The sequence below is a fragment of the Equus przewalskii genome, chromosome 10, assembly GCF_037783145.1.
Source record: "Equus przewalskii isolate Varuska chromosome 10, EquPr2, whole genome shotgun sequence".
NCBI lineage: Eukaryota > Metazoa > Chordata > Mammalia > Perissodactyla > Equidae > Equus > Equus przewalskii.
The window spans coordinates 31,361,044-31,384,082 of record NC_091840.1 but is presented as its reverse complement, the minus strand read 5'-3'; the positions used below and the strand labels follow the sequence as shown (position 1 = coordinate 31,384,082).

The 23,039-nt window shown below is 41.7% G+C and overlaps 1 protein-coding gene across 4 annotated transcripts; it reads left to right on the top strand.

Annotated features, from left to right (window-relative positions):
- Window positions 1-3,272: 3,272 nt before the first annotated feature.
- Window positions 3,273-19,534, top strand: COIL (coilin). 4 transcript variants are annotated; one of them, XM_008512822.2, is made up of 7 exons: window positions 3,273-3,607; window positions 10,160-11,270; window positions 11,381-11,467; window positions 11,860-11,907; window positions 13,807-13,876; window positions 16,935-17,023; window positions 18,564-19,534. In XM_008512822.2, exons 1-7 carry the CDS (start codon window positions 3,363-3,365, stop codon window positions 18,645-18,647), a joined length of 1,734 nt encoding a protein of 577 aa, XP_008511044.2. In that variant the 5' UTR covers window positions 3,273-3,362; the 3' UTR covers window positions 18,648-19,534. The 4 variants fall into 4 exon arrangements, with proteins under 4 accessions (XP_008511044.2, XP_070416883.1, XP_070416884.1 ...); XM_070560781.1 differs by lacking the exon at window positions 3,273-3,607 and adding an exon at window positions 3,679-3,888; XM_070560782.1 differs by lacking the exon at window positions 16,935-17,023.
- Window positions 19,535-23,039: the final 3,505 nt, after the last annotated feature.

The following is a 23,039-nucleotide window of genomic DNA, read 5'->3' as shown; positions in this document are numbered from 1 at the left end:
TCATACCCTAGACACCTTTCCATAGCAGTATATGTGGAACTACCTCAACAGGGATTTCACTGAATAAATTACGATACATCCACACAGTGGAATTCTACACAGTCGTTGTATGGATGCAGACTAATTTATTAAATTAAATCCCTATTGATGGGTATTTACTTTTCTTTGTCACTTGCTATTGTAATGTTTCAATAAAACTTGCACAGGAGTCTTTGCACATCCCTGTTCATTTATCTGTAGGATAAATGCCTAGAAGTGGAATTGCTGGGTCAAAGGGTACATGCATTTATAATGTAAACAAATATTGCCGAATGACCCTTTAGAGAGCTCTAAATTACCTACAAAGGGCCATTTGACAAAAAGTAGATCCCTTTCTAGAAATTTTTGCAATCATGAATATTGCAAAATACAGATAAGCACACAGTATTGTGTACCTACCACTCATCTTTCTTTTTCACCTCCTGTAGTCTTTCTTTTTCTTCTTTTTTTTTTTTTTTTTGAGGAAGATTAGGCTTGAGCTAACATCCGCTGCCAATCGTCCTCTTTTTGCTGAGGAAGATTGGCCCCAAGTTAACATCTGTGCCCATCTTCCTCTATTTTATGAGTGGGACGCCTGCCACAGCATGGCTTGATAAGTAGTGAGCTTGTCTGCACCTGGGATCCTAACCCGCGAACCCTGGGCCGCCAAAGCGGAGCACACGAACTTAACTGCTGTGCAAATAGGCGGTCCCTCAGTCTTTATTAAAATAATGTTAACACTTTGGTTCTGAGGCTTACTTTAGATTTGACAACCAGATTAGATCTAAGATTAGATTTTAGATCAGATCTGACTTTTGTCCTCACTTGGGTCCCCCTAGTTGGGAGAACGGTGGTATTTTACCTGCCTCTAGGAAAGGAAAGGAGAACATCCAGGTAAGCACTTAGCAGCCACCCACTGCTTAGGTAACTGCACGTTTTGGAGCAGCAGTCTTCAGACTATCCTGAGGAGGACTCAAACACTTTCCAAGGCGAGGCGGGCATGGATGGTTTTAAGAGAATGAAGTTCCACATCTCCCTCTTTCACCTGCACTCTTTCCTAAAGCTGATCGCCTCAGAATGTGCCTGTTTCTGTTCTCCCAAAAGAAATGCATCTATCCCTCCACATCTACATAGCCTCGCTGGCACCTATTTCACTTCTTTGTTTCTATCAGGTATTATTAAGTTTAGATTAACTTTAAGGGGGGAGGGCAAAAGGGGTGATTAGGCTCACATGTGAGGGGATGGACTATAATTAGTTTTCCGGTGGTCAACATGATGTAATCTACACAGAATTTGAAATATATTATGATGTACATCCAAAAATGAATGAATAAATAAATAAAATAAAATAAATAAATTTAGATTAACTTGAGAAAAAAGTAGCGGATTCTACTGTAAATAATGCACATAACAGCAATCATTGATAGATAAAATCTAGTAAGTCCCTGAACTTAAGAAAACAGCCTCATTTTATTGGGATTAACTCTTCTTTCTTAGATGTTGATATGCTCTTCCAATTCTGTAAATGCTTATTTATAACCATATTTGATTTCAAGTATCAGTACAAATTGCTAATCTATATATAATAGTCCAAGAGTGTTCATCTCTCTATCCACCTCTCATGAATATACAGTTCTTTGACCACAATCCCTATTTTTATGGAATTGTTGTTTTTACCCTAGTTTCATCTAATTTTAGCTTCATAAACCAGGCACATCTAAGTGTAAGAGTAAGTGGTATAGTAATCACTTAAGTCCTAGGAGGGCCTTCCCAGATATCAAGAAAGGAAATGACCCAGGTGGCTGGGTAAACACACCTTTTGAAAGTGAAGTGATTCTTAATTCTTTGTTTTTAACATGATCGAACCTAAGTGAATTCTTGACTCACGGAGTACCGAAAATAATTTTTAAAGAAGATCTCTAGGTGATTTTAGCATGTAACTTGGAAGGAGCTTAAGAAATTGACTGACATTGCCAATAACATAAGTCCTTCCATTCTTACTTACTTACATAAATGAACAAGTTGTCTCAGGACTTCATATCTATAAAAAAAAAGAGATCCAGAATTGATGTGGAGCCCTAGTCTCATTTAGCAACATCCATGCACAGAGACTTGGACTCAATAAAAAAATAAAACCACACAGCTCCATCTATTTCATTATCAGATATGTTTCCATGTCCATTTTACTTTCCCAATTAATAATTATGTACCAAAATGTGTGATGTTTTATGCTATTTTGATCAATTGTGTACCACTAATAATAGTAACGATAACTCAATCCAAAAGACCTAGAGCAATAGGGTCTAAGTAAAATAAAACTTAAAAAATTTTTCCTTTTTTTTTGGTGAGGAAGATTAGTTCTAAGCTAACATCTGTTGTCAATCTTCCTCTTTTTTGCTTGAGGGAGATTAGCCCTGAGCTAACATCTGTGCCAGTCTTCCTCCATTTTGCATGTGGGTCACTGCCACGGCATGGCTTAAGGAGCCATGTAGGTCCATGCCTAGGATCCAAATCCGAGAACACCAGCCAGCGAAGGGGAGCATGCCGGACTTAACCACTGTGCCAGGGGCTGGCCTCAAAACAGAAAAAATTTTTTCAATGTATCTACTGACTGAAAGGTATTAGCCAGTGACCTTGGGGAAGTTACTTAATCCCTCTCAACTTTTTTTTTAATTTTCAAAATGGGAATAGTAATAGTTCATAATTCATACCTTTGTCAGGAAAACTTGGAAGTGTTAACGTATTATGTGGGCAAATGGCATGGAAATTCAAATGATGTAAAATTTCTGATTTACTTACCTAAAGGTTAATAAGAGATCTTATTTTTCTATTTTAAAATATGGATGGTGGTAGGTATTAAACTGCTAAGGTATTTAAATTCCACTGGCTACATTTAAGAGTGATTAATAGTTTTATTTTAAAATGTCAATATTTGCAATACGCTAGGAATTCCATCTTTTGCAACTCTTTATGACGAAAAATTTTGTTAACTAATTGTATGGGGAGTTAGTGTGTTTTGAAATTAGGTATATAAGCAAATATCCTAGAAGATCATTGCTGAGAAGTGCTAACAAGCACTTCAAAACCAGAGAGTTGCCTAAATTCGGACACTGCTCAGCAGGAAACGGATAAAGGCATTTCATTTACACGCTTCCCTAGCCTTGTCGTGAAGAGAATTGAATTTGCGTCAACCCGGCCCCGCGTTCTTGCCATTCACGCAGCCTGTAGTAGCCACTTGCCACCGACAGGTGGCAGACGTCAACAGGCTCCAGGGGGCGGGCCGCCCGAGCACGCCTCTCCGTAGCCCTCTGGTGCCTCTCGGCTTCCGTTGAGCATCGAGCAAGATGGCAGCCTCCGAGACGGTTAGGCTACGGCTTCAATTTGATTACCCACCGCCAGCCACGCCGCACTGCACTGCCTTCTGGCTTCTGGTCGACTTGAACAGATGCCGAGTGGTCACGGATCTCATTAGTCTCATTCGCCAGCGCTTCGGCTTCAGTTCTGGGGCCCTCCTGGGCCTCTACTTGGAGGGGGGGCTCTTGCCCCCCACCGAGAGCGCGCGCCTGGTGCGAGACAACGACTGCCTCAGGTGCGCGCGCGGCGGGCCGGGGACGCGCCTGCGCACGCCCCGGGGCGCCTCGGGGCCGGGAGACCGGGAGGGAGTGGGGGAGGGGGAGGGGGAGGGGGAGGGGGAGGGGTGGGCGTGGGGTGGGGTTGTCAAACTGCACATTTGTGAACCCAGAGATTCTGATAGGTCTAGGCAGGTATGGGGCTCCGGAATCTGCATGGTAAGGAGCATCCGTCCTCGGGATGCTTCTGGTGCGGCTGGTTGGTGGACCAAACTTGGAAAAACCCCGATCTTGTGTGTGGGTAGGGCCGATGTTTCTTAACGCTTGATGTAGGAAGCCATCTCTTAGCCAGGCGCTGTGTGAGGTGCGCAGGAGGCAGGTGTGCCTGCGACCCGGCCTTCCCCTGGCGGCTGGCGGGGTCAGGGGCGGGAGACCCAAGCAAGCAGAAACAGTCCTGTTTTCCGCATAAGGGCAGGTTGCTCGCCCTTATGCTCCTGCGAGATTCCCTGAGACTTCTGGTGGGTGTCATTCTGTGTCCCACTTGGGCGTTTTGTGGTTCGCTTAAATAGGTGTGCGGGACTTTTTGGGTTGTGAATTGCGAAACAAAATAGTTTTAAATATGCTTGTGGAAATTTTTAAAAATAATACTGAAATGAGTCTAGAGGAGCAATTGTGGTATGAGTCGTCCGTGTGTGGTTGATTTGTCCCAATAAAATAAGACATGATCATTTCAGTTCGGATTCGTATCTTGGACTGATTTCTTCAGGGCTCCTTTGTAAAACTTCAGCTACAGTGAATAAATTCTAGAGCTATGAATCAGGCTACTTCCTCTTGCTTGCCCTTTGTGGAATATTCCTTTCCCCAGAGCACGTCCGATTCTTAAGATTTCTTCAGAACATCAGGGAATTTAATTGGAACAATTACTACCTCTTTGAGAGTGTGTGTATCGCTCTCTCTTAAAATCAGGAATGTAGGATTTATTAATATTGTTTAGCTGTTTCTAATGACAATCTGAAATAGTCCGATTTTCAAAGAGTTCTTTTTCCTTTTTATTGACTGTGAAGTGGATCTCCATTCTCTCTGCAGTTTAGGGACTATTTAAATATTACAATTGTAATATGAAGTTTACTTTCTGAACTATCCCTTGCCTAATGAATTAATAACATGCTGCTAGCTAACTGCAGTTATCCTTCAATCAGTGAATCATTTGGGCATCATACTCTTTATAATGAACTTAATGTCGAAAGCAAACTATGGGAGCTGTCATAAGAAATACATAGAGCACAATGGCAGGCAGAATTCCTACTAAACATTTCAAATGCATGGTTCCCTATGGCAAGAAATACCTCTGTGGCTGGCTTCAGTGGTAAATGATACAGATCTTAGGAAAAAATTGAACCTGGAAAAGTTTTATATGTTTTTGTGGTTTCCTGTTCCCCCAGTCATTTTCTGTCTTCCCTTGACAGACTCACTTTTGTCAGAACAGAAGAAAACGTGTTCTCTTTTCTCAAAGGTACCTAGTATTGTTGGAGCAGCCAAAAATAACTAGTTTCATGCTTCTGTATATTCTGTTGTGTGAGGCTGGCAGTCAGACTGGATAATTATACTAGGTTATGCTGCTATGTGCAGAAGATGGTCGAGAAAGGAGAGATCATCGCGGAACACAAATGGTCGGGGAATTTAGCTGTGCCTTGAAGAATGGGTAGGAAACGTTGGACGGCCTCGTGGAGGCGGAAGCCAGCCTGACTTGGTAAAGAGACAGTCCGACCAGCAGAAGGATTCTGTGGGGCTTGCTGGGAGTACCAAGAGAAGCCTAATGGGGAAAGGTGGAGCGAGGTTGGGGGAATCTTGAAATAACCCCAGAGCTTCAAGAGGCGTCTCTGTGCTTGTGTGCCATGGCCATTTCCCCACAGCCCATTCCCAAGATGAAGGTGTTGGGAGGTTTCGTTTTTTTCGGCGGCCTCTCTCCTTGCCTTGCAGATGGCTCCCTTTTCACTGTGTCCTCACATGAGCTTTTCTCTGTGCGCAGGCTTTCCTAGTGTCTCTGTGTGTGTCCCAATTTCCTCTCTTAGAAGGACACCAGTCAGATTGGATTAGGGCCCACCCTAATGGCCTCATCTTAATTTTATCATCTCTTCCAAAGCCTTGTCTCTAAGCACCGTCACCTTCTGAGGTACTGGGGGTCAGGGCTTCAACATATGAATTTTTAGGGGACATAATTCAGCCCATAACGCCCCCTGAAGAGGGCTCCACAGAGGCCTGGCCGCAGCAGCTGTTTGGGAGAGCGACCAGGTGGAGTGGAGGTCTCTCTGTTAAGTCATTCTGTGAGGAAACGAGAGGTGTTCTCTCTTTCACTCTTTTGACTCTCTGTGGCACTTAATACTTGATTAATTTTAGTAATGGATTCTCATTTCATATTACTGTAATGAGTAGCTCCTTGGCTAGCCAGTCAAGCCCCTCTGAAGTGTCTGTGAGGGCTGACATGTCTGTGAGGGCTGACGTTGCCTGTGAGGGCTGATGTTGCCTGTGAGGTCTCATGTGTCTGTGAGGGCTGACGTTGTCTGAGAGGGCTGACGTTGTCTGAGAGGGCTGACGTTGCCAGTGAGGGCTGACGTTGCCAGTGAGGGCTGACGTTGCCTGTGAGGGCTGACGTTGCCTGTGAGGGCTGACGTTGCCTGTGAGGGCTGATGTTGCCTGTGAGGTCTCATGTGTCTGTGAGGGCTGACGTTGTCTGAGAGGGCTGACGTTGCCAGTGAGGGCTGACGTTGCCAGTGAGGGCTGACGTTGCCTGTGAGGGCTGACGTTGCCTGTGAGGGCTGACGTTGCCAGTGAGGGCTGACGTTGCCAGTGAGGGCTGACGTTGCCAGTGAGGGCTGACGTTGCCTGTGAGGGCTGACGTTGCCTGTGAGGGCTGACGTTGCCAGTGAGGGCTGACGTTGCCAGTGAGGGCTGACGTTGCCTGTGAGGGCTGACGTTGCCTGTGAGGGCTGACGTTGCCTGAGAGGGCTGACGTTGTCTGTGAGGGCTGACGTTGCCAGTGAGGGCTGACGTTGTCTGAGAGGGCTGACGTTGTCTGTGAGGGCTGACGTTGCCAGTGAGGGCTGACGTTGCCTGAGAGGGCTGACGTTGCCTGAGAGGGCTGACGTTGTCTCTGAGGGCTGACGTTGTCTCTGAGGGCTGACGTGTCTGTGAGGGCTGTTGCCAGTGAGGGCTGACGTTGCCAGTGAGGGCTGACGTTGCCTGAGAGGGCTGACATGTCTGTGAGGGCTCATGTTGCCTGTGAGGGCTGACGTGTCTGTGAGGGCTGGTCATGGGAGTTAAGAAGACAAAGTGTCTGAAGCAGGCTGAGGGTAGTTTGGTTTCCTGAAACCTTGAGTGCCAGAGACGATACCTGCCATTAAGATTGCTGATCTTTGTGCAGCTCTGGGTCTCTTGACAGTGAATATTGTTCACAGCATGCTAGTGGTTTCTAGGCTACAAAATACTGAGAGCTGTTCTCTCTCATTGAGGAACATGTTTGTCTAATGCCTATGGGTAAACAGAGACCAGTGGAAGTTAGGCCTGGGCTGCTTTCATTCTGGAACATTTATTTGTGGTCCCTTCCCATTCTTTTTTTTAAAACAAAAACAAAAAAATGTTTATTGTTAAAGACATTGTATTTCAAAATTCTTCAAAGTAAAAAAGTTCCTTATTTCTCTTCCCACATCCCACTCTCTGGAAGTATCCTCAGTTATGTTTGGGGCATATCTTTCCAGATCCTTTCCATACAAGTGCAAAATAAGTACTTATACTTTTAAATACACATGTCATCATAATATACATATTGTCCTGCACCTCACTTTTCTACCTGACATATTGTGGATATCCTTCATTTTAGTATATACAGTATGTGATGTATATTCTTTTTAAATGCCATACAGTACTCCTTTGTATGATCATGTCAGTTCATTTAACCAGCCCCTTATTAATGGGCATTTTAGGATTTCTTAGTTCATTTGAGCTGCTATAACGAAAATACCATAAACTGGGTGGCTTATAAACAACAGAAATTTGTTTTTCATAGTTCTAGAGGCTCAGGAGTGCAAGATCAAGGTGCCAGCAGATTCAGTGTGTGGTCGGGGCTTGCTCTCTGGTTCACAGATGGCACTTTCTCATTGTGTCCTCACGTGGTGAAGGGGAGTAGGGAGCTCTGTGGGGTCTCTTTTGTAGGAGCACTAATTCCGTTCATGAGGGCTCCACCCTCATGACCTAGTCACTTCCCAAAGGCCCCACTTCCTAACACCATCACCTTGAGGGTTAGGATTTCAACATATGAACTGGGGGGGACACAAACCTTCAGACCATGGTAGTTGTTTTCTGTTTTTCACTGTTACATACTTCTGTAATGAATATTGTATATTTTTGTGTACTTGGGTAATGATTCAGTAGGATACATTCCTAGAAGAGGTATTCCTTGGTCAAATGTTAAAATTTGATAGATACTGTCAAATTGGCCCCCAGAAAACTTGTGCAGTCTGTATGTATGCCAACAATATATGGTGGAAAGTTTGGTCCTAATTGGTTGTTTCAGAATTGTAACTTGAATCATAGCATTGCTACAAGTGAAAACAAATGGATCAAGAATGTCAGAGAACGATCCAATATTCTGGAAGTTCCCAGAAGTTTTTAGATTCACGGGATGCCCAGCTAGCTTTTGCCAGTTTAAGAATTACTTCCTTCCTGCTAGATGCTGAGGTCCACAGCTGGAAACAGAGGGTAGTGTGTTTTTATAACTTAAATCCCTGCTCTGTCAGAGTTTTATTTCTCTCGATATCAGTAGCTTTATGTTACCTTGACTTGTAGGTGTCTGTGTATTTGTGTATTCTGAAGAATAATTGAGGAATTTTTTCAATTACCACATTGAGATAACTCCACAGGATTACTATACCTTGAAAAAATTGAAAGAATGCTTATAACTTCTTATTAATCAATTGTACTTTATTTTCAAATAGGATTGTGTACATCTTTCCCTGGTCACTGAAAAAACTTGGTGAAAAATATGGCTGGATATAAATGTACTGAAAGTGTAATGTGTGTTTTTAGCAGACATTTTTAAGTACCCAACGTGTGCTTGACGTTGGAAACACTCAGCTTTCTGTCATTGGGCCGCATGTGTTAGAATTAGCCATTGCCAGTTCATGGAAGAACAGAATTCCTTTACTATAGTGTAACCATTTTGGATGGAGTGTGTATTAGTCAGAGCTCTGCAGAGAAACAGAAGTAATAGGAGATGATATAGGTAGCTATATAGATAGAGATATGAGATTTATTGGAAGGAATTGGCTTATGAGATAATGGAGGCTGAGAAGTCCCAAGATCTGCAGTCGGCAAGCTGGAGACCTAGGAGAGCCAATGATAAAGTTATAGTCCGAGTCTGAAGGCCTGAGAACCAGAAGAGTTGATGGTGTTTAAGTTCTAGTTCTGGTCTGAGTCCAAAGGCAGAAGACCCATGTCCCAGCTCAAAGGTAGTTAGGGAGAGAGAGCAAATTCTCCCTTGCTCAGTCTTTTATTTTATTCTATTCAGGCCTTCAGCGGATTGGGTGAGGCCCACCCACATTGGGAAAGGCAGTCTGCTTTACTTAGTGTACCAATGCAAATGTTAATCTCATCCAGAAGCACCCTCACAGACATACCCAGAACAGCGTTTAAGCAAATAACTGGGCACCCAATGGCCCAGTCAGGTTGACACATTAAATTAATAATCACAAAATATGGAATTTTACAATGGCTATCACTACCCCAGAGAACATGAATTATTCAGTAGTTTCCTATTTAATTTAACCAAAATAAAAATGAAATCTGATTTCAAAAAAAGCAGCCCACATTTCAAAACAGAAATAGATACTTAGCATTATTACCATTTGGGGTAGGCAACATAATATAGTGGAAGGATGGTGAGCTTTTTTTTTTTTTTAAAGATTTTGTTTTTCCTTTTTTTCTCCCCAAAGCCCCCTGGTACATAGTTGTGTATTTTTTTTTAGTTGTGGGTCCTTCTAGTTGTGGCATATCGGACGCCACCTCAGTGTGGTCTGATGAGCGGTGCCATGTCCGTGCCCAGGATTCGAACCCGCAAAACTCTGGGCTGCAGAAGTGGAGCACGCAAACTTAACCACTTGGCCACGGGGCCGGCCCCAGATTGTGAGCTTTGAAGTTAGACAGACTGAGGTTTGAATCTCATTTCTGCTGCTTATTAGCTGTGCGTCTTGGGCAAGTTACTTGTCTGAACTGTAATTTTGTGATCTATTTTAAAATGAAAGACGCCTACTTCCTGGTGGTGTTTAGATTAGAGAAAATGTATGGAAAATGTTTGGGATGCAGTAGATATTCAATAAATAAAACTAGTCATTTGAAAGTTGACCATAAGTTATGTCATTTAGGCTATTTTGTTGAAAAGAGTCTTTTGTTCTTAAGTGATGACGTTTGTTCGTTGCCTGATGGTAGTGACAGTTGGCAGTCATCTCAGTATGTAACCACGTCCTGGAGACATGCTTATGAATTACTCACCCTGGCTTTCTCTCTTATTCTTTTGATAGAGTTAAATTAGAAGAGAGAGGAGTTGCTGAGAATCCTGTAATAGTCAGTAATGGTGACGGTACTCATTCATTACCTAGAAAAGCAAAGAAGCGGGCATTTAAGTTGGAGGAGGATGAAGAAACCGAACTAGGTTACAGAGACTCAAAGAAGCATTGGAAGAGGCAAGAGAACAATGACAATGAGAGGACCTTGGATCTAGAATCAAAAGCTGTCACAAATGAGAGTGTGAGGAAAAAAAACAAGAGGAAAAACAAAGCCACATGTGGTCTAGTGGATGATGATGATGAAGAGACCAAAAGAAAATCACCAAAGAAAAAGGAGAAATGTGAATATAAAAAACAAGCAAAGAATCCCAGGTCTTCTAAAGCACAGACAGTGAAGGAATGGCCCATCCAGAAGCATAGTCCTCCAAAACATTCTCCTGCCAGAAACAGCACTGTTAAATCCAAAAGGAAAGGTGCCGTGGACGTTCGTGCAAAAGACAGTCCCAGTTCCTCCTCAGAGTCTGAGTCTTATCATGAATCAACCAGTGATGGTCTCAGCAATGTCATCGTGGAGGTCAGAAATTCCTCAGAGAAAATATCCACTGAGTTATCAAAGGGAATACCCTCTACAAAAAAGACAGCTGCCAACAAACCGAATATAAAAACTGCGTTTAACTCTACCCCCACCAAGGGCAAGACCACCAGAACATCATCTTCTAGTTCAGACTCTACTTCAGATTCAGAGGACCAGTGTGTGTTGTCAAAGAGCACCCCGGAGCGGGCTGCAGGTCTCTTGAAGACAGTAGGCCTCTTTGCAGGAAGGGGTTGTCCAGGTCCAGGGCCATTAGCACAGACTCCACATGCTACTGGATGGAAACACTCTGACTCAAATGCTGGCAGGCAGGCTGCTGGGCCTCCTCCCAACGTGACTCTCCCCACCAGTATGGGAAGAGGTTGGGGTAGAGGAGAGGACTTTCTTTCTTGGAAGGGAGCTCGGGGTCGGGGCATGCGGGGGAGAGGCCGAGGACGAGGGCATGCTGTTTCCTGTGTTTTAAATAGAAACGCTGAATATCAGAAGCAGCAGCAATTAAATGAAATGATAACAAACTCATCTACTATTATCCAGGCAAGTATTATTTATTGTGAATTTACCCCACGTCGTGTGTCTGGAGTTGATGTCATGGGTTCCCAGTTTCTCACCGGTTACAAAGTCACACGACTAATACTGTTTTTCAGAATCCAGTAGAGACACACAAGAAGGACTACAGTCTGTTACCGCTGTTAGCAGCTGCCCCTCAAGTTGGAGAAAAGATTGCATTTAAGGTATGTTTTCAAACAACAACAAAAAAGATTATTCCCCCTCCAAATGAGCTTACTCATTAGCAGATCAGGTTAAATATATTTTTAAAAAACCTTTCCAGATCATATCTTTCATGTTCTCTTGCCTATCTCAGTGTTTGCTTTGTGAATGAATAAAAATGGCTTAGCCTGGTGTCTAGGACCTAGCAAGGCTCAATGAAAGAAGGCTATACATATCACCAGAAAGCCCCCAAAACCCAGAGAAACCTCTCCCACTGGAACCCCTGTTTTACCATAGGTTCATGTCAGGGCTCCCCGAGTGGTGGAGTGGGCACCCCAACACTGCATGTTTTCTCGGGGGTTGGAGAGAGGAGCTACAGGGCTTGTGAATTTGTGGGTTTTTTCTTCTTTTTTAGCTTTTGGAACTAACATCTGATTATTCTCCGGATGTGTCTGACTACAAGGTAAGGCTGTTTATTTGAAAATAGTTGTGTCAGTGTATTAAAGAAGCTAAAGTCATATTTAATACTGCTAATGTGGATAATATAGATTTTTTTGAGTAAAGAATGTTGTAAAGTAGAAATGGAAAACGTCAAAATGTAAATTTTTTAGTAGTATCCCTGTGTGGTCTCCCAGTGGTATATTCCTTAGACTTGGGAAGATTGTAGAATGAGAATGACGAGTTTAATTTTTTTAGTCACTTTTTTCTAATCAGCTTAGACATAGAGACTTATTTGAGTACCCCTCCTCCATGATCCTAAACTTTGAAAGAAAAGAATAGCTCTCAGCCAGAAAGTTTGACTGTTTTCATCACAGGAATCTATTTTCTATATTTGTGAATTACTACTGGTTATTATGGTCTAATATGGTTTCTTTTACCTGAACAGTTAACCACAGGTAATTCACGAATACTATCCTTGGCATTTACTCACTTAGTGTCTATATGAGACTTCATATTGGCATATGAGCTTTATAACAGCTCAGTAAAAGCTTGACTCAGTCAATGGGATTACAGAATTACGTGTTTCCTTCCCTTTTTCACTCATTCAAAATTTTGTTGAAAATCTTGTTAAAATGCATACTTTCTTATTTTGATGTAATATACAGAATGTAAGTACATTTTTAAAAAGTAATAATTGGTAATGTTAATATAGCAATATAAAGTACGAGGAGATTTGATTTAATCTGAGTTGATACCTTGGAAGACTTTTAAAATCTTGGTGAGAACCTTTTTTCAAAAGCAGCCTAGGAGAAGAATCAGTTTGTGGAGGGCCTGGTCAGTTACTTCTGGGTAATTGGTGTTTTATCATATTTTTCATCTTCTTAGCCCCTTTAATATGGGTGACCATATAATTTATCATCTCAGCAGGACACTTGTGAGTGAAAAGGGTTAATATCATATTAATAATTACACTGAAAAGATGTGTAAACAGATGTGTCGTGGGCAAACCAGGATGTTTTGTCACGCTACCATAGATAACTAATTTAAATCTGTGATATGTGAGGAAATGGAAATAAATATAGAATTGATACAGCCACAGCCTCTACAAGTTGTGATTCTAGATGATACTGATGTTTTTAAATGCATATTAAATAGTGCTCATCATAGTGATTACCTTGACAAGCTATTTGCTTACTTTCTTTCTGGGTATTTTTAGAACTTTTTTGAAAGTGCTTTCAAAACCATTTTAAGAGTGAAAAATCAATTGCTCTTTTTTGCTTTGGCCTCAAGTGCTGTTATCCAGCTTGAGCACCGGCTTCATCACTAAGGTTGTCTTCAAAAGTCAAATCTATCTTCAAGAGATGTAGTCTCCTCAGCCCCTGACGCTGTCTCATTTGTACCTGTGGGATTTTAATTTATGGAGGTGACTGAGTGATGATACAGAGAGTCAATGCTATTGAAAGAGGAGTTTCTTACTTGTGTGTGCTGAGAGAAGGGGAATGCCACATTGAGCAGCACCACGGGGGAAAGCACCTGGGTGTGGTCAGGAGGCAGAAGCAGGAGGGAGGAGAAAGCCTGGGCCAGAGCCTGTATTGGGGTTTTCTCGGGCAGGCAAGACAGGGTGGGGGAAATGGGGTAAGGTTGGCTAGCTTGAATGACTAGCAGGCTTTGGCCTATCGGGGTGGTCCCTGGTTGTGTGTACCTGACCTTGGGATGGTTTAGATCAGGGGATTTTGGCTTGGTGTGTGAGAGTTTTATTTCCCCTACATATTGATTTATTTTTAAATTTTTTTATTGAGATAAAATGCACGTAACATAAAATTCACCATTTTAAGTATTTTAAAGTGTATAGTTCAGTAGTTTTAGTATATTCACAATGTTTCACATGATGATTTTTGACTTGGACTTTTATTTTTGAAAGGAAGGAAAAATATTAAGCCACAATCCAGAGACCCAGCAAGTAGATATAGAAATTCTTTCATCCTTACCTGGTGAGTCTTCTAGAAAAGAATTTGAAAATTTAGGCTCTTCATATCTAAATTGGTTTCTAAATAGCTTTTATACGCAGGAGCTGCTGTCTTCATTGGCCCCGCGATTAACTGGTGCTCTCCACTCCCTCTGTCAGCACAAGGCAGCCTGGGGGCCTGGGCTCCCTCCCACTAGTGGAGTTGTGTGTCTGCTAAGAGTTGTTGGATTTGTTCCCAAAGCTATTAGGCCAGTTGTTCTTATTAGTGTAATTATGTAACTTCATAAAAATTACATGAACTGATGAAAATTGATTACAAAAAGAATTATTTCTATGAAACTTAAGTTGAATGCTGACTCAGGAGTGTTAACTAAAATATTTGCTGTTGAACTATGTGTGGGTGGGTCAGCTATAAGAGATTGGGAGGAATTCGGTAAAAATCTGGAAAGATTCTGCTCTTAGATTACCTTGCTAGTTTTTGTATTCTTGTATCACTTAAAAAAACTCAAAACTGGAAATGTGGAAATCACAGACACACATTAAGGATATGGTTTATAAAAGGACAGCTCTAGTCCTTGGACTCATCAGACCGACTCAGCTCTATTTCAAAAGATTGGCAAATGCACAATGCACCTGCTTCTGTGGGTTAAGTCAAAATAAAATGTCTAAAGTGTATGTGTATACACACTCTTCCACATTATTTTAAATGGTTCCTTGCTTTATCTGTGATTCACTCCACCCGTCATTGCTTCTGAAATCCTGGCATAAGAAGGCTTTTACTGCATATGGCTTAACTTGGGTAATGTTGTAGTGGTCCCTGGCCAGAGAGCGAGGGAGATCCCTTTTTCTTTAGCAGACTCTATGGCAATTAATTATCTTCTGTTTGTGTTTAAATAAGGTAATGGATAAAAGATTCAAAACTCCAGCACACAGAAATCAGTCAAAGGATTCTTCCACAAAGTCCCTTTATGGTTAGACATAACTTGCACTGGTTTTCCAGCCTTCTTCTGATTAGGTTTCCTTTGAAGAAACCCTCCTTCTTAGGAATCGTGGACGGAGAAGTTTGTCCCTAGTCAGATTCCATGGACACAGCCTGATCACTGCTTGTTGGGTGATTGACAGTGATGACTTTCAATTAGAACTTTCTTTATTTGGGGCATCAAGAAATGGCTTTGTCTGTGCTATGTAGAAATACTGGTAGTCCTCACTTTGCATGGTTCTGATATACATGAACTTCAGTTACCATGCGTTAGTTCAATAACACCAGTCTCCCAGTGACATTGGGTATGATAACTGTTAACTGTGAGTAATTGCATAACGTGTTGCTAGCTCTTCAGTCCATAAGTCACTATGTAAATAACTGATGCCCATCATGACCCGTGACCAATCACATCACTTCTTTCAGAGTCTCTTGGTGATTGGTCAGTATGCCTCTGTTACTCAGTTCCCATACACACAGCAAAATATATGGTTGTGCTGCCTCCGTGTCTCTCAGTGATAAATTCACATGACATTTTACAAAAATAGGTAATTTAAATAGGGAGTGGATCAACAAAGATGAAAGCACAATAAAGAAACAAAAAGCGAACATGCTGGAAGTGACATCCAAATGGAATTTCAGTGGAATTATAGAAGAAATACTTAACCATGGGAGTGTTGACACTGGTTTGTGTGAACTTCCTGACACAAGTGAGGAAAGTGGTTGTGACTAAAGGAATGACCATGTCCCGGAAGTGACATCAGCAAAAAAACCTTCACAAAATTGTGAAAAAGAAACAAACTCTCAGAGCTATTTCATGACATTAAATGCTCAAAGGACAAAATATTGGAAGCTGACCCAAACTTAGAAAGGAGTATGACAGTTCTGCAAAGCATAGAAGAAATTCTCACTCTGTATTGTTACATGACAAGAAGGCAAGCACTGTTCAAACTACCCTTGATACATTTCTTACAAGAAATAGGACTCTTTAATTCTCAGCATTTCTAGTGTTTTAAATTACAGTGTAGGGCCCGCCCCATGGCCGAGTGGTGAAGTTCATGCGCTCCGCTTCAGTGGCCCACGGTTTCGCAGGTTTGGATCCTGGGTGCGGACATGGCACCACTCGTCAGGCCATGCTGAGGTGGCATCCCACATGGCACAACCAGAGGCACTCACTCCTAGAATATGCAACCATGTACTGGGGGGCTTTGGAGAGAAGCAGAAGGACAAATAAAACAAAAGACTGGCAACAGTTGTTAACTCAGGTGCCAATCTTTAAAAAAAAAATTACAGTGCACTCCTTAACTATTAGTTTTACTATTTTTTCATTTTTCTGTACACTAAAAGTTTCAATGTTTTGACAGAAATTTTTGAAGATTGTCAGGCAACCATAATTTTCCCATTGATAATATTAACATTGTTTTGTATGATTTCAGGCTGTGTGGTCATTTTTATGGCCCCACATTACCGTGCAAAGCGAGGACCAGTGTATTACCAAGTAGTAAGCATGTATAATTTCTGAGAACAGAGCAAGATATAAGTATTTTGCAGAATTCATACTACCTTCCCCTGTTGAAACATCAATTATCTTTTTGGATTATCTTGTGGTTACACATTCTTTTCTGGGAGTACCAGTGATAGTGTATCAAGCTTGTTTCTTTTTGCTTTTTCTCCCCAAATCCCCCCAGTACATAATTGTATATTTTAGTTGTGGGTCTTTCTAGTTGTGGCATGTGGGACGCCGCCTCATCATGGCCTGACGAATGGTGCCATGTCCACGCCCAGGGTGTGAACCGGTGAAACCCTGGGCCGCCGAAGCGGAGTGTGTGAACTTAACCACTCAGCCACGGGGCAGCCCCTCATTTCTTTTTGATGAAGGAAAGATTGTCTCTGATAAGTGGCTCAGAAGCTCCCATCTGCTGGTGCAGGGTTTTCTGAGGCTCTTCTTCCTGAGCACTCCGTGCTTTCGTGTGCGTACCCAGCCTCCACATCAAGGGACAGTTTGTTTGTGCTTGTTTTTCTAATGACATAAATTCCCTGAAGAGGAACATTTTCACTACTGGGAAATGACTTATTGTCTCTGCTCCCTACCGTCTGGTTTCAGCCGTGAAAGAACCTGGGAAATTTGATTTGGTTTATCACAATGAAAATGGAACTGAGGTAGTGGAGTACGCTGTGATGCAGGAGAAGAGGGTAGGTGCACTTCTCTTCTTGGGATTGCTTGCTCTCTCGACTGGTTACTGGTGGTCTGGAAGGTGATGTTGTAGCTTACTGAACTGTCTGTATTAAAGTCATAAAGGATCTAGGCCCTGGGGATCTCTGTCCTGCCTGCAGGGTGACAAGAACAGTGCCAAGTGCCAAGTTAGGGTGCCATCTGGGACCTCCAAGAGCCTACAGGACAAGATGCACAAATAACAAACTCTTTTTTAAGAGTATAAAGTTGCATAGAATCGTAGTCATATAAGAGTTTCAGTAGAAAAGAGTAACTATTTTGAAAACTTTTTTATTGACATATACATTCAGAACAGTTCCCATAAAGGTATAGCTTGAATGATTTTCACAAATGAACATACCCATGTAAGCAGCATGCAGATCAAGAAATAGGACATTAACAGCCCCTTTAGAAATCTCCATTGTGTTTCCTTGCAGTCACTACTCCCCCCTAAATGTTACCACAGTTCGGACTTAACAACGGCATAGAGCTTTGAAGAATGACGTAAAATGATGATTCTGTCTTTTGACTTTGTTTAAATCCTTAAATTGCCATTTTAGGAAGTATATGGTTTGGAGCTTTTTTAGGTAGCCAGACTTCCAGAGATGCTGGCAATGGCTGGCTCATTGGGCTATGCCAGCATTAAAGTAAAAAGAATTTATATTTAAGAAAATACTTCCTCTTAAGGTGTTTATATTTGAAGTGTTATAAACATTATTCTCTAAGTTTTAGTATTGCACACTCTTATTTTATCTGAAATATAAACTTGTAGAAAACCTAACCAGACTGCGTGTTTTGCTTTGTCTTTAGGATAGATGACACTCAAGGATTTATTCCGAAAACACATTTTTAGGGTCTGTGGTAGTATCAGCAGATTTGGCCCAGTCTCCTGTGCGTCTGTATTTGTGATATATGCAGCCCCACTTTTTTGTTGAAATGTATTCTTGGAAACTACCTTGGAAAATTAAACCTTGGAGGCTTTCCTCTCTGTGCCTTAGGAAACAGAGGCCTCAAGTGGAGCCTGTACTAACCTTTTTTGACACTAGGTGGCCCTCATTATTCATCCGTATGGCCAAGTGTTAGGACTTTGCTTTCTCTTGTTAAAATGTGAAGTACCTCCTGTGTTTAGGCAGCACTAGAGAGGAACTACAGAGCTGCACTAAAGGGCGTCACCGTCTGCTGATAACCCTCTGGGCCACATCTGCCTCCCGAGAGGTCCGGGCCGCCTGTCCACAGAGGCTTGTTGGGCAAATCCTTCTGACCCTTTTGTAAGCAGCTGCCATAACCACATCTGCTCTAAATCAAAGAAAGATGGATTATGTTTAATGAAAAATTTAGCTGCCTTCTAGGTAAACAAGTTCTTATACCTGATTGAACTCAGTTTACTGGAACGCAAATTATTCCGAGTCTTCAACCATTCTGCACGAATGGAAATTTACTTGACTGAAGTTTTTAACTGATGAAAACCTGTGTGACCTCAAAATAAAGTCTCTAAACTGAATACTTTGTCTTTTTCCTCAGATCAGTGTTTTTTGGAGAGAGTTGATTGATCCAAGGCTGATTGTTGAATCTCCGAGTAACGCATCAAGTACAGAGCTTGCCTGAGGACGGCCTCTCCACCTCGTGGTCTATAAATGTCTTGTTTGTGAAAGTGGCTATAACCTGAACTTTAAAAAAAAAAAAGATTTGAAAGTTGTATGCATTTTTTGTTCTCTTCACTTTACTGCATAGGAAAAAATCTACCTCATCATTTAAAATAATGTGGGTGTTGCTTTTGTAGCTTCCTCCCCATTTTTTTTCAGGTTTAATTTTAGTAACAAAATTTAAAATATGACATTCCCTGCAGGCATTGTTAGATACCAATATGTATGGTTTCTTCTCTTTTTTAATTTTTTTTTGACCATCAAGTAGCCGTCATCAGTAGGAGTTTCTAATACCGAGTACTAGAAAGTGCTGCATATCTTGTCTCAGTAAGTTTTCTTAAGTAACATTTTAAAATATGAAAGCATGTTACTTGACATAATTTTTTAACATTTGAGTTGTTCCATTAAATGTGGGACAGCTTATAAATTTCAAGTATTTTATACTTGTAATTGGCAAGAATTGACAGGTAGTTGGATTTGTGGCAGGCAGTGAGTTAAGGAATCCTTTCACATCTTTCTCAACTTTAAAATTAAGCCTTCTCAGGGCCCTGTGTCGAGCGGTGAAAGTCAGAGCTCGAGTGTGTGCCTGGGGAAGAAGTGGTGTTCCACCTGGCTGAGAGGACTTCCTGTGAGTTCAGAGCTGGGGACGTGTTTTCTTGCTACAAGATCCCAGGCACCTGGCTGAGTGTGCTGGAGGGCAGATCTTGAACAGAAACTTCCTTTTCTGTGATTATTCAACACGAAACTAAAATGGCTAAATATATACTGTGAAAATTGCTTTCTTTTAACAAAAGATCCGATCCCTCCTTCAGCCTTGCAGATTTTTAAATAAAATCATATTGAACTAAACTTCCATGCTGAGTCATCATGTTTAGCAGAGCATTGCAGATCGCTGTCTTGTTTTATGATCATTGAGAGAGTAAAATTTTCTGGACGAGAAGGTTTGCCTTGACTAAAGAGTCTGGTGTTGCAAAGTTTAGTCCAGGGGAGTTCGTTGGATCTGGGAGCTTTGGACCGCTGAAGATGCCGTCCAGTTTTAAGTCATTGATGTGCATTAAAATGTGGATTTGTTGATTTGTAATGTGGAATATTACTCCAGAAAGAGTGAGATTAACGTCACTAATGGGATCTTGGCCCTGGGGCTCTTGTGGAGCACATTTTCTTTCCGAGGTTTGGAAAACAAATTAAGATAACTAGTAAACACCAACAGATACATGAAAAGATGCTCAGCATCACTCATTGTCAGGGAGATGCAAATCAAAATCACAATGAGCTATCACACCTGTTAGAATGGCTATATCAAAAAGACGAGATATAGGAGCTGGTCCGGTGGCGTAGCAGTTAAGTGCGCACATTCCGCTTTGGCGGCCTGGGGTTCACCAGTTCAGATCCTGGGTGTGGACATGGTACTGCTTGACAAGCCATGCTGTGGAAGGCATCCCACATATAAAGTAGAGGAAGATGGGCACGGATGTTAGCTCAGGGCTAATCTTCCTCAAAAAAAAAAGATGACACAAGTGTTGCTGAGGATATGGATAAAAGTGAACCCTTATGCACTGTTGCTGGGAATGTAAATTGGTGCGGCCACTATGGAAAACAGCATGGAGGTTCCTCAAAAAATTAAAAATAGAACTACCATATGATCCAGCAATTCCACTTTTGGGTATTTAACTGAAGAAAATGAAAACACTAACTTGAAAAGATATCTGCGCTCCCCACCATGTTCATTACAGCATTATTTGCAATAGCCAGGTGTCCATAAATGGGTGAATGGATAAAGGAAATGTGGTGTGTGTATATATGTGTGTGTGTGTGTGTATGTATGTAGTTCAGCCATAAAAAATAACGAAATCTTGCCATTTGCAACAACATGGATGGACCTTGAGGGCATTATGCCAAGTGAAATGAGTTAGAGAAAGACAAATACTGTATGGTTTCACTTATGTGTGGACTCTAAAGAAAAATGAAAAAATTGAAGTCATGGCTACAGAGAACAGATTGGTGGTTGCCAGAGAGAGGCGGGGGTAGTGGGTGGGTGAAATGGGTGAAGGGGATCAAAAGGTACTCCAGTTATAAAATAAGTAAGTCATGGGGATGTAAGTACGGCATGGTGACTATAGTTAATAATACTGTATTTTATATTTGAAAATTGCTAAGAGTAGCCCCACTTGTCAAGCCATGCTGTGGCAGGCGTCCCACATATAAAATAGAGAAAGATGGGCATGGATGTTAGCTCAGGGCCAGTCTTCCTCAGCAAAAAGAGGAGGATTGGCAGCAGATGTTAGCTCAGGGCTAATCTTGCTTAAAAAAAAAAAAAGGTATACCATATCCAGTAAATTTAAGTTTGCTTTGTGAAACAATTTACATGTAGCCATGTATGTACTGGAGCACCATGTAAAATGTAAATTTATTTCCTACTGCTTGAAATCAGAGATATAATTGTCAGATGTTATTCTAGGAGTGAGAGAGAAGAGGGGAGATGAAAATAAAGGTGGCAGGCAAAAACCTACATGACAGGGACTAAATCTTTGCCTTACTGCTCCTGGGCTGGTGGTCCAGCCCCGTTCTAGATGAGGAAAAGAGCAAATACACAGATGGCAGCTATTTAGTACAGGGTTATTCCATGGGCTTAACGTGGTAGCTCATCTAACTCCTCTCAATTCAATATTGAATAAACTTGCCCAAGATCAGCCAACCAGAAGAGGGAGAGTCTAGTGTAATTTTAGAGCAGGCTGTTTGGGTGGCTGTCCCTAAAGGGACTGTCCTGGCCTGGGTGTAAGCAGCAATGGGATGCTTCCTTCCCATTTCTGCCACAGCTGCCTTTATCCTCGGGCACATGAGCCCTCTGGCTAATTACATTTCTGCCACCACGACTCAGTTTTGTCCATCTTCAGGTTGTCTACTCACCATTAAGTTTATTAAGTTCCTTTTTTAAAATTGAATGTTTATTATTTTTTTGTTTGGATTAAAAACACTTTTTTAACTGCTTTATTCATGTGTAGTTGATATACCAAAAACCGCCCATACTTAATGTATTCAATTTGATGAGTTTGGACATATGCCTACACTCGTGAAACCATTATGACACTCAGGGTAATAAACATCCATCATCTCCAAAAGTTTCCTCCTGCTGTGATTTGTTTTTGTTTTTGTGGTAAGAAGACTCAATGTGAGACCTACCCTCTTAATGACTTTTTTAAGTGTACAATACAGTATTGTTAACTATGTTATACAGCAGATCTCTAGAACTTACTCATCTTGTGTAACTGAAACTTTATGCCCATTGAACAGGAACTCCCCATTCCCCACTACCGCCAGTTTCTGGAAACCACCATTCTCTATTCTATGAGCTTGATTATTCTGGATACCTTATATAAGTGGAATCATGCAGTATTTGTCCCTCTGTGACTGGCTTATTTCGCTGAGCATAATGCCCTTTGGTTCATTCACGTTGTTGCATATGGCAGCATTTGCTTTTTTAAGGCTAAGTAATATTCCATTGTATGTATGTACCACATTTTTTATCCATTCATTGGTGGATGGACATTTAGGTTGTTTCCATATCTTGGCTATTGGAAATAATGCTGCACTGACTGTGTCACCATTAAGTTACAAACTGCTTTAACTCTTGGACGTTCAACTTTGTATAAAAAGACTGACCCTGACTTAATCAGTCCAATATCCCACTGGATCATTTTTCCCTTCTTGTGAAAGCTTCAAGCTCTCCAACTCCATTCACATCACTGATGGGATTGGTTTCTTCTTTGCTGGCCTTGTCTTGGATACTGTGGTGATAACTTCCTTACCTGTTAACTTTTTAAAGCTACTTCCAAACCTGGATTGGTGGGATCATTCACTCCCTATTCCTGTAACTCTTCTGAAGGGATGATGGCACCAAAACTCTTCACAGGTGAAAGAACTAGCCCACTCAAAGTGTAGGTTCTATTTGGTTCTTATTTTCAACTTCTTTCTTTATACCTGAAAGATCTTCCCAACTTTCTCCCCCACTTGTACCTTCCTTCCCCCGTGCCAAGTGGGCAGCTCTTGCCCACTTTATTATTCACAAAGATGAGGAGGACTGGCTGGAACGTGCCCTCTCCTCGCTCCCTTCCTTCACAGTAATGACTGCTGCTTGGTTTTTCTTCCCAGGTGACCGTTCTCAGCTCTTGCTGGCAAGGCCTGCTGTTTCAGCCTAGATCCAACCAGGAGAGAGAAATCACACAGTGATTCAAACTCCAAAAGTTTAAAGAGTTACTAACTGCAACAGGGATTGGAATGAGCGGCTGGCTTTTAAGAAATAAAGAGAACATAGGAATAGCAGATATGAGGAGCAGCACTACCCCCGGGGCTGAGA